The sequence below is a fragment of the Malurus melanocephalus genome, unplaced genomic scaffold, assembly GCF_030028575.1.
Source record: "Malurus melanocephalus ecotype Western Australia unplaced genomic scaffold, MMel_1.1 scaffold_490, whole genome shotgun sequence".
Taxonomy (NCBI): domain Eukaryota; kingdom Metazoa; phylum Chordata; class Aves; order Passeriformes; family Maluridae; genus Malurus; species Malurus melanocephalus.
Genome location: NW_026623722.1, coordinates 159,258 through 173,358, shown reverse-complemented (window position 1 = coordinate 173,358; position 14,101 = coordinate 159,258). Strand labels below are relative to the sequence as shown.

Sequence of the window (14,101 nt, the reverse complement as noted above, 5' to 3'; positions counted from 1 at the left end):
CTGGGGGCTCTTCACTTCTTTTGGCACGATACTGGTGCCTGGTTTCCATGGCAAACACGAAGAGCTGACGAACAAAATAATTTCTGATTGGGCCATAAGGGTTTTGTTTGGTTTCGTTYGGAACTAAAAGCCTCCCTTACATGTTTTCTTCCCTGATGTGCAGTATTTTGGTTCAATCTTCAGATTTTTGAAGTTCTYCAGGCAGGAGGAGACAGCAATGGTGCTCTTGGCTGCTATTGATAATCATYAAATTGTTGGAATTTCTGCCCGAGACAGGGAAATGAATATTGGCACAAACAAGGCTTCATGTTTATCAAGATGAAACTTGTGCCTCATCCACGGACCATTAATGGAAGATCTCGTGGCGTCTGGCAGGAAGAGCAGCCTGAACTGACCAAGTGGGATTTGTGAAAACCTTGTCCAGGTCACCCCACAGCCTTGGGACTAAGGTGGGGCACAGGAGGGTCAAGTCCTCTCCAGAGAAGTGCACAGCTCCTGGCACAGGAAAAGCATAATTTACAATGATACATTTTTCTTCCTCATCCAAGAAGTGGTTAAATATTTGGCAGGGAAGCAATGGAGGAACTCATCAACCTACCTGTGATTTTAAAAGTTGCTAACTTGTTCGTGAATGACACAAATTTAAAGCACCACAATAACAAGCATTAGTCAAAACATAAAACAACCGGTTTTTGGTTTGGTTTTTTGTTAAGATTAAACCCACAAACAGGTAACAGTTCTTAAGAGCCAAGAGGTGGATAACCAGCCGATTTGTTGAAATAGGATCCAATACAGGCTGACAGACACCTCAGAATGTGAGGGCAGCCCAGCCCCTGCGTGTCTCCTACTAAGCTAGTAAATGTTACATTAAGCGCTGGCAGATGATTCCATTTCCCTTTCCTGGTCACAGTCTCTGCAATTAAGACTTGTGATTATTTTGGTTTCTCAATTTACAGATACAACATGACCCAAAGCAGTCTCCTGGGGTTTGGGAACAGGGSATGTACTGAGCAGCAGCAGCTCAGGCTGGGGATGGTTGGTTGCCTGAGGAGACCAAGCTGCACTTCTGCCTAAAGAGACCAGAGGCATTTCTGTACACTCTGCTCTCCCACCTCACACCTTTTGCAAACAAAAACCCCAMCAGAAACCACATCATTATTGGTGTTTGTGAGTGCCACAGGGTTATCATCCTCTTTTTCCTCCCATGGTGCAGGGGACAAAGCACCTGTACCCAAGTGTCTCCCTGGCTGGGGATGCAGATCTCCCCCTTTTCCACTGCACTCCTCTCATGTCTTTTCAGACAGAAACCCAGAAATGCTGATGATCAAAACCCCTGGGGCTAGGACAGGGCTCAAGAGAGCAAAACAAATGCCAGGTACAGGCAGGGCCTGCTGCTTCACTGAAGCTTTCCTGCAAGCAGGGAGCGTGCTGGCACATGCTGCAGGAGGGATATTGCTCTGTCTGATCGCTTTGAAGATTGGGGTGGTGTGGGGGAGAAGAGGCCAGCTAAGTGTGTTTATGTTTGAGAGGAACAAAGGAGAGTGGAGGAGAGARTGGGGGTGCCTGAGCCAGAGATGTGTCAGAGATCACTTCTTCCTCTTGGGCCACAACAGCAGCCTGGGACCACCAGCGTAGGGGGAAGYGCTGTGTGCAGAGCTGTTTTGAGGGAGAGAAAGTCAGAGCAGAAGGAAGATAAATCCCAAGAGACTTAGGATGGTGACAAAGGTGACRTCAGGTGGTAAACATCAGACACTGGGCACCCATAGTGAGGTGAACAGTACAGTGCAAATATCCCACAGCAGAGCACAGGGGTGCTTACCTTGCTGGGTTCTGGTTTCCCTTGGGACAGGMTGAACCAGGGAAGTCAGGCACCTGCACTAAACAAAGTGTGACCAAGTCAAAGGAAGCCATCAGCTGCACCCCAGCTTTGCCATCTGTTACAGCAAATGAAACTCAGTACCCCCATTTGCAACCCTTCTGGGAGGAACCACCTTCCCAGGGGGCTCACACAGCCCAGGGCTGAGCGCTGTCCCTTCTCCCTGCACTGCACCCCACAAACCCCACCCCAGCTTGGGGTGTAATTAGAGGATTTTCCAAGAGTTGCCTTTCCTGGAGCGCAGACTCAGTGCAGACACCCCGTGCAAGCCAGCAAACCTTCTGCTGCAGGTCACAGATGACTGAATCAACCAAACTCAGGCAGGGAATACCCATGGCTGGACCAAAGTGAGCAGCAGTTTCAAGGGTAGATGTAGACTGGATCTCCTAACTGTGATATCCCCAGGAAAAAAGGCCCTACCACTCATTCACCAAAGCTTTTTCAGTCTTTTGGGGAGAAGAGTGGATCATTACGAGGTATTTCTGAGTGCTTCCATGAAGCAAAGATGATTCAATAATCACACTGGTTCTTCAGCATTGCCAAAATGCTCCTGGCAGGTCCACCYGTATTTCAGCACATGAATTTGAACACTGTATGCCTTCCCTACCTAACACTTTWTATAATTTATTTTTTTAAAATGTAGAACAAAAAAAGGTGGTGGTCAGCCCTATTTGCAGAAAAAAAAGACAGACCTCAATTGGAAAAAAAATCCAGGTTCAAACAAACAACTGGGAGACATCTTACATTTTTCCTTATGTTTTTAGGTGGTTAGGAAACCAGCACTCTACTCCATACAGCACAATGTATAACCAAAACCAGCACTAGCTTTGCAACAGGAAACCAAAATTGWCAGCATTTCTTGCAGTCATGAATGCTAAAACATAAACACTGATGATCAGAGGACTTAAGGCATACATCCCATCCATRTGACAGCACCTCCATGGTACTCATCATTTCTGCTTGTAAAAACTTAAATTTGTCCCTTAATGGCAAGACTAAGTAAAAGCTGAAAGGAGAACTGTTAGTTCAATGCTTCTGATTTTTAAATGTGAATTTTTAAAGGTTCCATTAAATTCTACATCAAAGAAGATGAAGATTTACAGACAGAAATCTCTGCATGGAACACACACTTCTGCAGAAGATTTGAGACCAATTTATATTTTAGCCACTTACATTTCCAGGTGAAATTATTTTTGTTTTAATTTCAGCAAGTGTGTCTCAGACATCTGAAACAGCAATCTGGAGCTGCTCCACTGAAGAAAGCAAGGGAAAACAAGAAACTGTAAGGTCAGACCCACTAGAAACTCAGAGCAGTAACTGTAAGTACACGTGCTGCTTCTGAACCTGCACAAACACAATGTTTGAACCTAAGAATGCAGTAAGAACAAAGTAATTATGACAGTGAAATACCATTACACCTYCTAAGATCCTGAACTTAAAGGGATGTTTCAAAAAAAAGCACTTGCAGTCCATCAATCACTACCTGCTCCCCTTACACGAGTCCTTGGCAGGGCTCCACCGCACAAYTTCTGCTTTGGGATGTTATTTCCTTCCCGGCGCCCTCTTGTGCCTGCACCCAGCCTTCCCCGATCCGGCGACGTGGGCTCTGCAGGGCTGACAGACAAATCACAGCCACCACACTCCTGTCGTGACCGAGCTGGGAAAGCAGCACTGCAATGCCCTTCCTTGCAACCTGCAAAAATTCTGCCATCTGCACATTGCTTTGCAAGACCCATCATCTGAAGTCACCAAACGCTCATACACGGCTAAAATGTCAAGGGCACAGAATAMACATGACACAGATACACTGCCATGTCCATCTTCCCATTTTATTGTAATCCCCRAAATGATCCAGTGGGGATGGTCAACTTCCCCTCCAACCTTGTTTCATGAATGTAAAGGAAAACATTTTAAGTCCCATCACACTGGGCTTGACCCCTGAAACTGGGCTCCTTTAAATGGGACACAATGAGCAGCATTACCCAACCCAACTTTTAGAGCTTTTTAAAAAGTTGGATTAGCACATCCCTAAATTGTTAAATTACATCTTTTACTAGGCAARCAAAACCTCTCAAGGCAGTATATTCAGTCCTACTCAGCTTTTCCAAAAGACTGTGGAATATTTACTTGTCCTGAGCCAAATCTACCAGGTGCTGTGTTAAACAGGAGAGGCTGGGGTAAGACTGTCTTCAAATCCAGCTAGGCCCTCTCAGCCAGAGTGGGAGACCACTCTCAACTCCAGATTTCTTACCCAATTGCCACAAAACATGCAACAGTACAGACTATGCACAAAGGTACCTGCAAACAGGGCAGCCTCTCCCTGCCCACGAGTGCAATACCCGTCTATCAGAGCACTTCCATATGCAGGAAGAGCTGCAGGCACTCAGATACAGACACAGCAGGTCTGCTTCATACACCATCTTCACTGATGGAGCTGGTCCTGCAGCACAGCAGGGAAGTGACAGCTCAGGCCAGTCTGAAGTCCTGCCTGAGCAGGGAAATGGAGGAGGGACTGCATAAAAAACCCAAGACTTACTTATTTCTTGTCCCTGCCCCCACAAGAAAAGAATGCCGGAGGAGGGGCATTAATTATGGCTAGGAGTGGTTAAAGATCTTTAACTGTGTCCARAACAGGAATGTGATATTGGAGTATCCTACAGAGTTCAAGAGGTGTGGGAAGATGGTCATTTTAGTCAGTTTTGTGTAAGGCCTTGTCGGTTCCTAGCCTTTTATAACAGCAATAGGTCTCAGTTTAATGGCTTTCTTGCTGATGCCAGCTTCGTGGCAGGTGTTAACCACATCAGTCACGTTCTTATAAGACTCCGGTGCCTGGAGGGGGAAAAAAAAAGAAAAAAAAAGACAAAAATATAAACAACCCATAGTCACAGGAAGTCAGATGTAGTCTTTTGAAATCCAATCTTCACAAAAAAAATCATATAAATAGAGGATGTAGAAGCACGTGAACATACTGASAAATCTGGCCACCTTATGTATCTAAGAAATCTTATTTATAAATAAGACACTGCTTTTAAAATAAGCTCTTATCATATTTCAAATAAAATATTAGCTATTTAGTTCAGTTTTTCAGATAACCAGTGCCCCAGCATGTGAGAATGTCAAGCCTMATTACCTAGTGGGAAGTGACACCAACTTTTACATAGAGAGCCTTTTAAATTTTATCTTCACTGTCCCTTAGTGAGAGCAAGCAGGGTTTAATTGTAGAGCTTTCCCCTCTGGCCCCTCTTCTGACAAGAAAGCTGCTCTTAAATTGAGACTTTAGTGTGATCAACATRTTCATATAACACCAACACCCATAAAAGCATAGCTCCAAATGATTAACACACCTTTATGGGTGAGGTTGTGAACAGAAAAGGCATGTTCATGTTAATGCAGAGGAACTGGAAGTCATAATTCAAAGTTTTCTGACCATTCAGRGTTCTCTTCTTGAGCAAATATAGGAGTTAATTATAAAAGAGGATCTTYCAAGCTGCTGCTAATCTACATGAGAGCTGTAGTGTAAGGTAAATTTAAAGYAGGGAGAACATCATTCAAGAAGAAAATCCATTAAACTACCTTTGTTGATACTCACATAAAGATAGCAATTATCCCCTTCACCAAGTAGAAGAGAAAAAAACACACGCCCCAAAACCTGTCAAACAGGCATCTCCCCTTTCAGCATGCTTTTAGGATAGAGAACACATTATTTTCCAAAAAATCTGACAGCTCTATCAGAAATCCCACAAGTTGTATATTTAGAGTATTGGCAATCGCCTAGCACTGCAAAAATCAGGTCAGGGARAGTCATTCAGCCAAAGAGCAAGACCCCATTTTCCTTCTCAGACAATGAAGCATTAAACTCACTTCTTCCATGACCAGTTTGGGAGAAGCAACACGGATGGCAATGCCCATGTCAGCYAGCTTGTCCAACACATCCTGGAAGTCCAAGTTACGTCGAGATTTGGCTCGAGACAGTGCACGACCCTAGGGAACAGTTATGTTAGTTCTATTTTTTGTAGCACTTTGGAAAATTAAAACCCTTTCTTATAAAAAAAGAAGTAAGCTTACATTTCAAGCAAACACAAAGTCACTGAGAGCACAGAGCACAGTAAGTTCCTCAATACAGGAAATTAATTTAGACTTCAGGTCATGGGCTCCTGCAAAATCACACCTCTGGTATGATGGCTAGGGAAGTTCCATACTAGTCTGCAAGTATCTTTTTACCCAAACCAGTGTTCAGCACTTGGAATTTACTGGAAGATACTTCTCTTCCTCAATCATTGTCTCACACTAGGAAAAACGGGAGGAAGCACCTTCTAACTACTGAGGAATTTTATATAGGCAGCCTCTGCTAACCCCTCCTATTAGTTAAGAGATATCAGAATTTGTTAAAAGGAGTTCACTCTCCACATCTTCATACTAACATCTGCCTTATAAAARGCAGTATCCCCCAGATTTCCTGCAGAGGTAGTCAAAACTACTCAGTAAGGGACAAAGAAGACTTCTACCTTGCAGTCCTTGTGGGCAGCGACTACTGGCAAGGCTACCCTCTGCTTGTATGACCAACAGATGAATCCCACATTGGATGATCCTTGAACAACTTTGCTCTCTGGATGACACTCCCATTCCAACCCCCTCCTGAAATAATTTCTTGACTTACAGCTCCATGGCAAGTAGTTCCAAAGGTCTCAGTCATGCCTTGCTCTGTGCCAGTAAGGACATAGCTACAGGTGCCCATCGTGCCACCGATCAAAACAGGCTGTCCAGTCAGCTGTGGATGCAAAGTATTCATTCATTAGAAAAAACTGAAAAAASTCATCCTTAATAAGTCTGAGAGAAACCATGTCTCCAGAAAAGGAATTCAGTTTAACATTCCCTCAGGGCACCCCTGGTTGTCTCAGGCGCTTCGAATCAAGGATTCTAAAAACCTGACTGAACTGAAAGATGCAGACCTGTAGATCAAAAGCCTAGTGTCCAACAGACAGACAAGGCAAACCACTGAAGCCTGCCCTAGGCACAAAGGACTTCTTTCCTTTCATGATCTTCCAACCTCCTGGAGAAGCAGGAGCTCAGTGTCCCTAAGATCTAACTCACAGACAAGCAGAATACTGCCATCCCACCAGGGTCCCAGCGCTGTTACCTTAAAAAAAGAAAGAACTCACAGAATTTAGGGACTGTTAGGGACTCTAAAACTGTCTGATTAATCCAGAATTCTATTTCCTCCTCCCAAAGCCAAATTTACCTGATAATCAACAGCAATAAGAGGATGGTGAGGAGGGAAGGCCCTGGTTGATCCCTTTCTGTGCACCAGCAGAGTTCGCTCCTTGCCATCCACTACGTGCTGYTCCACTTTGGCAATGTTGTGAGACACATCATAGATAACATGCATGTCAAGGTCATCTGGGGTTGTGTTGAAGACTTTGGCAAAGGCCTAAAAAGAGAGCAAATCAGGATGTGAGATACAAGCATATCATAATTCAGCCRCAGATCATAATTCAGCCACAGATCATAATTGATCATAAGCAGATCATAATTCAGCCACAGTGGAACTGAATACAGCAGTGCTGAGAATGACAGARTTGGACTGCCTAGATTGCTTCTCTGACCATGACAGAATTGGACTGCCTAGATTGCTTCTCTGACCATTGGCAGAGAAGCATTGACCATTGGCACTGACTCACTGCTGTGATTCAGTCAGATACCAACTAAACAAATTCTTGCATCTCTGAAAAGTTCTCTTTACCAATAAAAACCCCCAATTTTAGCAACAAACCCCCTAATCATTCTTGCATACTTTTCTTCCAGCTCAAGGCATTTTCAAAAATACTGCTTAAGTGGCTTCTGCCAAATACAATCCAATGAYGTTGAGAGGTTTTAGATGAATTGTCATGACTGCAGCTTTGTGAAAGTCTCTCCAGAAAAAAAGCAGAAGCACAAAAGTGAAATTAAGTTAAATACTGTAACTAGTCTTTGCTCTCTATKGTCTAGGATAAAGCAGACATGCAGCAAAATTATTTGCATCAGACAACTCTGCACTTACCTGTCGTGTTAGGAAGGTCATRGAAGAGCGGTTAACCCAGGCATAGTTGCCAGCAGCTGCCATTCCCTTCAAGTAATCCTGTCCCTCTGCAGAGGCAATCCTGGCACATGCCAGCTGGCGATCATTTACTATGATTTTGTCCCGTTTCATAGCTTTTTCCATAGCCACCAGTGCATCTGGGAAACAAACACAGTAAATCTAAGTGACCTCCTAATTTTGCTTCCATCTTTGAAATTAACATGGGTGTCTATAATTTATATTCTAAAACTGAACTCATCTGTCCAATGGTCAAACCTATGGCTACTTCTCAAGTGCAAAAGCAAATCTGTGGCAGAACATTATCAATTGTTTGCACACAGGTAACACCTGACCAGGAAATTCAGGATGCTCTCAGCAACTGCACTGTAAGAAATGCTTTTTGGTGCTGGAGCCTGCTGTAATAACAAGACCATGCTGAAGAGTTTGCCTCACTCCAATGAGATCATACCTGTGGCAACCTGGTGGCCCAGACCTCTGCTTCCACTGTGGATCATCACGCACACCTGCCCTTTGTGGTCGATGCCCATCTTCTTGGCAGCGTACTCGTTGTAAATCTCATCCACAACCTGGATCTCAGCATAATGATTTCCAGCTCCCAGGGTCCCCAGCTGCCAATCACAACACACTGATCAGACAGGGAAGGGAAAGAGCCTCTGGGAGCACAGGGGAGAGCTATAGGAACAGGCAACAGGGCAAATTGCTACGCAAGGKTTTGGGTTTAGTAAACCTCTTTTGGGGGAAAAAACACCCCCATGTAAACTGAAAGGAAGTAGAACATGGTAGCATCATCACTTTCCTCTTTGTTCAAATTTGTAACTAGCTATGCTATGGGACCAAGACCGTGACTAAACACAAGGACCAGGATCTACAAAACAACTGTGATGCCACCTTTTTCCAACTTTGGCCTCATGAAAGGATGGGAAGAATAGAAAGTATTGAAACTTGTATATAGTTATATATAAATATACATATATATATACTATGTACATACTACATATATATATACTATGTACATACTACATATATATATACTATGTACATACTACATATATATATACTATGTACATACTACATATATATATACTATGTACATACTACATATATATATACTATGTACATACTACATATATATATACTATGTACATACTACATATATATATACTATGTACATACTACATATATATATACTATATACATACTACATATATGTATATATACACTATATATATACTACATAGTTTGTGTAGACAAGGCAGACATAAGGCTTATACTTGGTTGTAACTCCACAAAGAAGATGCATCTTATTAAATAAGTACTTGCACCTTTTCAGTAGATTAAAACAAGATATGCCATTTTCAAGCCAAATTTTTTTCAACTCCTTTACAGATGATCATTTRTTTGCAAGGCAAATGTGAAAACTGGTGACATAACATTATTTTGAGGTTAAAATGCTGTAATTTTGCACCACCCCAATTAATAAAGCTCAAGAATATACGAGAAAGCTTTACAAATGTATCATCAGTACAGTTATCTCAAATTGCTCCACACAGAGCAATGAGATATGTTATATAGAATTAAATCCAACTCCTAAATTGTGATTCCRTTATGAGTTAGTCCCATTTATTATTGTGTCTTTTCTTGCCCTGCTATTAACTTGCTGAGCAAACAAGGACAAAATTTGAACATTAACTTGCCCATCTCTTCAAAACAATACATCTGGATGTTGAAATGCCACCCATTCCAGTGCCAGGTGTTAACAGATGAAAACCTGATGCCCTCAGGGACCTTAGGCATGCATGCCCAGTATTATTCCCCTCTGTTACTGTTCTGTCAAGGATGATTCAGAACTCACCTTTGCCCTCACCCAGAAATGCTAGATGGAGTTTCAAGAAAAGAGACAAATAGAGAGAACTACTCTCTAACTTTTACATTTGAACCCTGGGAGCAYGAGCACACACAGCCCTCCCGAAACRTARCACTACCTGAGGCAGGCCCCTTTTCTTTGCTCTTGAAGAGACTTTGTTGGGGTCAGCCTGTAGCATTCTTCCATATTCCTCACAGTGTTCCTTGTCCTCTGCCCAGGCATAGCCCTCCCGGAGAGACCAGTCCACACCCATCTCCARTGCCTCTTCCAAATCCCTGCAATTATCAAACACCCATGTAAGATGATTATCCTTGGATATACTCAAAACTCCATTGGATATGGCCTTGAGCAACTTGATGCATTTTTATTTGTTAGACCTACCTTCAGAGTCAGTCCTCCTTCATGCAACGAGTTGGATGAGATGTCTTGAAGAAAACCCATCCAACCTAAATTACTCTATGACACTAAGGTAATCCCCAACTCTCCAAACAACAAGTCCAACTTCGTAATACTTCATGAAAACAAGCTCTACAAATATATTAGCTTTTGATAGATCATCACTTTTTCCTCTCTGCTGGGTTGGAAATATCCTATCTTCTCTATTATGCTATCTCTCATCCCTTTCAAAAATACCTTTATGTTCATGAGGTTTTCTGTCAGAAGAAATGAGAACCCAGCAAGAACTTTTAAGGGGTTTAAATGGGGGAAAAAGCACTGACTATGCATTGATGATTATGTCAGTCCTGGTAAAGCTCATATGCAGAAAGACTAGAAAGCATTTTAGAATTACTTTTTCTTTTTTAAAAGTCTCCCACTGATGAATCTTGCATCATAACAAAAAACAGAGATGTCCTCTCTAGTGGTGTGCACACAAARTAATTCTCCTTACTTGGCATTCATGGGGATGACACCTTTGGAGCCAACACCAACAGGAATGTGGTCAAACATGGCCTGGGCCAGCTGTTCTTTCACAGGCTGTACATCACTTTCATCCAAATTTGTCCGCAGCAAGCGGACACCACAGTTGATGTCAAATCCGACACCACCTACAAGTAAAGAAAAAGCCATGACAGGAAGCAGGTACTGAGTGCTGTAATCTCAYTCCTTTTTTTGTGACACCATACTGAGGAAAAAAAAGCAGAACTGCATTAAGCTTCATTTTAACAGATTTACATGAAGCCKCAGACTTTGAGGCATAGCTGTACAATTGCCTATAGAATTGTTTACAAAGCTGACAAAGAGAAGTAGACTCTTCTCACAATTTTAAAATTATAAAACACACTGTCCATAGAAACTATAGAAAGTGTTCCTATTCTTCTGCTTAAGGTCCAAAGAAAAATGACAGATCTTAGCGTGGTTTCCTGATGTAAGATGTTCTCGAAAGCAGACCCTGAAAGCAAGGTCTTTTTGAACCTTCATTGGAATAAATAATAAATAGTTATAAGAAGTAATAAATATTTACAAGAAATATTAAACTTCAGTTCTTGCTGTTTTGCTTAGCTCTTACTATTTTTAATAATAAATACTAAAAKGCAAGGCCTAATGTGAAAGATAATCATGCSATCTTTACTATGATGGTTCTGGTATTAWTAATGTTAGAGGGGAGATACCARACTAAGAGACCTTGGGTTKGAGTCAATCAAGAACACTTGAATTRATTAAAGCAAARCTGAAACATGAGTATMATGTTTCATRACAAGCMTCAGACTGTCAGTAACCAAAGATCTGGGTGTTTACTAAAAAGACAGACATATTGTAAGGTCACATTTTAAGTAGAAGTGTAGAAATATCCTCAAAAGAAGTTTTCAAACACTGCTCTAAGAAACTAGTCAGTTCTTTACCAACTTGGTGAAACCCCAAGGTCAAAGATTTCAAAACTGAGAGATATCACAAGTCCAAGTCACAAACACAAGGGCAGTTCTCCCTGTACTGCTTAGATGTTCTCAGTGTTACTACCTGCTCCATTAAAGAATAAAGATTCTAAGTGCAAGAATTAAGTATTCCTTAACTCCCTATAATTCTCATTTTTTTGCTTTGATTCTGCATGTAAAGTACTGCAAAGTCCTGCCACTTTGAGAAGTAATTTTAGCCATCCCAGATATTTCTCAGAGCAGGTTAAGTCAACCTTACCTGGTGAAACCACTGCTTCAGGATCACTCATATCAAAGGCAGCCATGTTGCCAATAGCAAATCCATAGCCAGAATGGACATCTGGAAGACCTATTGATCTCTGAAAGGAAATTTTAAAMCTTTATGAAACTTGATGCTGCAGAGCCACCTTGGTTATACTTTGCCTTGTRGCTGTCACATTTGCAAACAAATACACCAAAAAGAGAACGGATGTTCAGATAAAGGTGGACTGAACACATCAACTCAGGTGAGGATCTAATCTCCCGCACTTACAGGACAAAGAAAGAGGAGAGCAGATCTCATTCTGAAGCAAACACCCAGAAAGTTGTCAGAAATTAAAACTTTTCAGTATCTATTAAACTGCTATCACACATTGAAGTGAAGAGTACTTTTGAATGGCATTATTTGATTCTTTTGCCTCTCCTTGCCATCMCCAAGAAATCCTTGGTTTGGAAATAAAAAGTGAAGATTAGAATATGATTGTTGCACCAGCCAAAATTTCTATTTTAGGTTATTGCTATTCTACCTTACTCCATTTTGGACTGACCCATAAGGCATTTTAACAGCATGATGGTCTGCATCCATAAATTGAAAAYTTCTGCCACGAGAGACCATTTACAAAATTGTGTTGTTACTTACTAGTGTATGCAAYATTGAACACTGAAAGGATCATTTCCACATTGTACTTAGCATTTCTTGAAAAGAGTCACAGGAGAGTRTTTTCCTCCTGCATCACTATGTTTGATGCCTTGCTTCCAAAAAGGGATGAGGAAGAGCAGTGTTGCGTGCATGGGAAGGCTCACTACTCACATTAGGCCAGCAACAATAAAACAAACAACAGTTCCACCTCCTGCTCTCTACACACTTCTCCATGCATTCCAGAGCAGAGGCAATTCAAAAGCAACATGCAGTTAGTATGAACAGTGGGGAAAGGAGCCTCAAAAAAGTGAAACAGCATGAAAAGTTTCACGTCAAAAGACAAGCAATAAAGTAAGCGGATCCCTTCCTTTCTGACAACTTAGTTTTGCAGCCTGCCCTTACAAGMACTCCTTACTCAGACACAAGTTCCTAATACACAAACTGTCTTGAGAAAATTTCAGTCCATACCTCTTCTAATACCAGAGTTCCCATTTGGAGAGCAATAATCTTAGGCAAATGGGAGCAGAAAAAGAGCAYATTTTCAGAGCAGTTACTCACATGAACAATGCCAGGTAATGCAGCCACATTCCCAATCTGTTTCATAGCAGGCAAGAAACCACCCGCACCTGAAAAATATTTAAAAAAACAAAGTAATCTGATAATTTACCATGACAATCACAATGAAACASTTTCTAAAGAGGCTGTTTAAAACACTGGCAAAAGAGAAGTCAGCCACCAACAAGCCGGGCCTGCCCCGCTGTGTGCTGCACCCTGCGGCTTGGGCAGGGAGAGGGCCGGGCCAGAGGACACGGCCTCTTCCCTCAGGCAACCACTAACAGGGCAAGAGGATAGTCTTAAGTTGTGCCCAGGGGAGGTTTAGGTTTTATATCAGGTGGACCTGCTTCGCAGAAAGTGATTACAATTGGAATGGTCTGCCCAGGGAGATGTGGAGTCGCCATCCCCGGAGCAGTTCAAGGAAAGGCTGGACGTGGCCCTCAGTGCCATGGTGGTGTTCGGTCACACGCTGGACTCGATGATCTCAGCCAGAGGTTTTTTCCAAAGCCATTAACTCTGTGACACCCCTCAGATCACGGGGCCCGCACCCCGCTCCCGASCGGACCCACCTCCGCCGCGGCAGGCATTGCGCAGCTCCTCGAACATCAGCTTCTCCAGCGGATCGTTCACGTAGAAAACGCCTTCCACCTGTGGGGATAGCAGTCAGCCGGCYGCCTCCGGCCGGGCCGCCCTGCCCCGCTCCCGCGCCCCTTCCCCCGCCCCGGGCACCCAGGTCCCGTCCCCACGCACACGCATGTTCGGCACGAAGCCCTTCTTGATCCGCCAGCAGTTCTTGTCGATCTTATCCAGGTACTGCAGCTCATCATTGTAACTGCGGCTCATGGCGGCGGCGCTCCCGGGCGGCAGAGCAGAGAGAGGCAGCAGGAACTGACGCGGCTTCGCGGCGGCAGCGAACAGGAGCCGCCGAGGCTCAATCCTCCTCCCTCAGCCCTGCCTCCGT

The 14,101-nt window shown here is 43.0% G+C and overlaps 1 protein-coding gene across 1 annotated transcript; it reads right to left on the bottom strand.

Moving 5' to 3' along the window:
- Positions 1–3,691: 3,691 nt before the first annotated feature.
- On the bottom strand, positions 3,692–14,078 carry RTCB (RNA 2',3'-cyclic phosphate and 5'-OH ligase). Its single transcript, XM_057381081.1, has 12 exons — positions 13,891–14,078; positions 13,710–13,788; positions 13,144–13,211; positions 11,947–12,046; positions 10,706–10,862; positions 9,935–10,091; positions 8,401–8,560; positions 7,914–8,089; positions 7,116–7,304; positions 6,534–6,644; positions 5,738–5,857; positions 3,692–4,705 (listed from the first exon to the last, which is right to left on the bottom strand). The coding sequence occupies exons 1-12, from the start codon at positions 13,981–13,983 to the stop codon at positions 4,598–4,600; spliced, it is 1,518 nt and encodes a 505-aa protein (XP_057237064.1). The 5' UTR covers positions 13,984–14,078; the 3' UTR covers positions 3,692–4,597.
- Between the last annotated feature and the right edge of the window lie 23 nt (positions 14,079–14,101).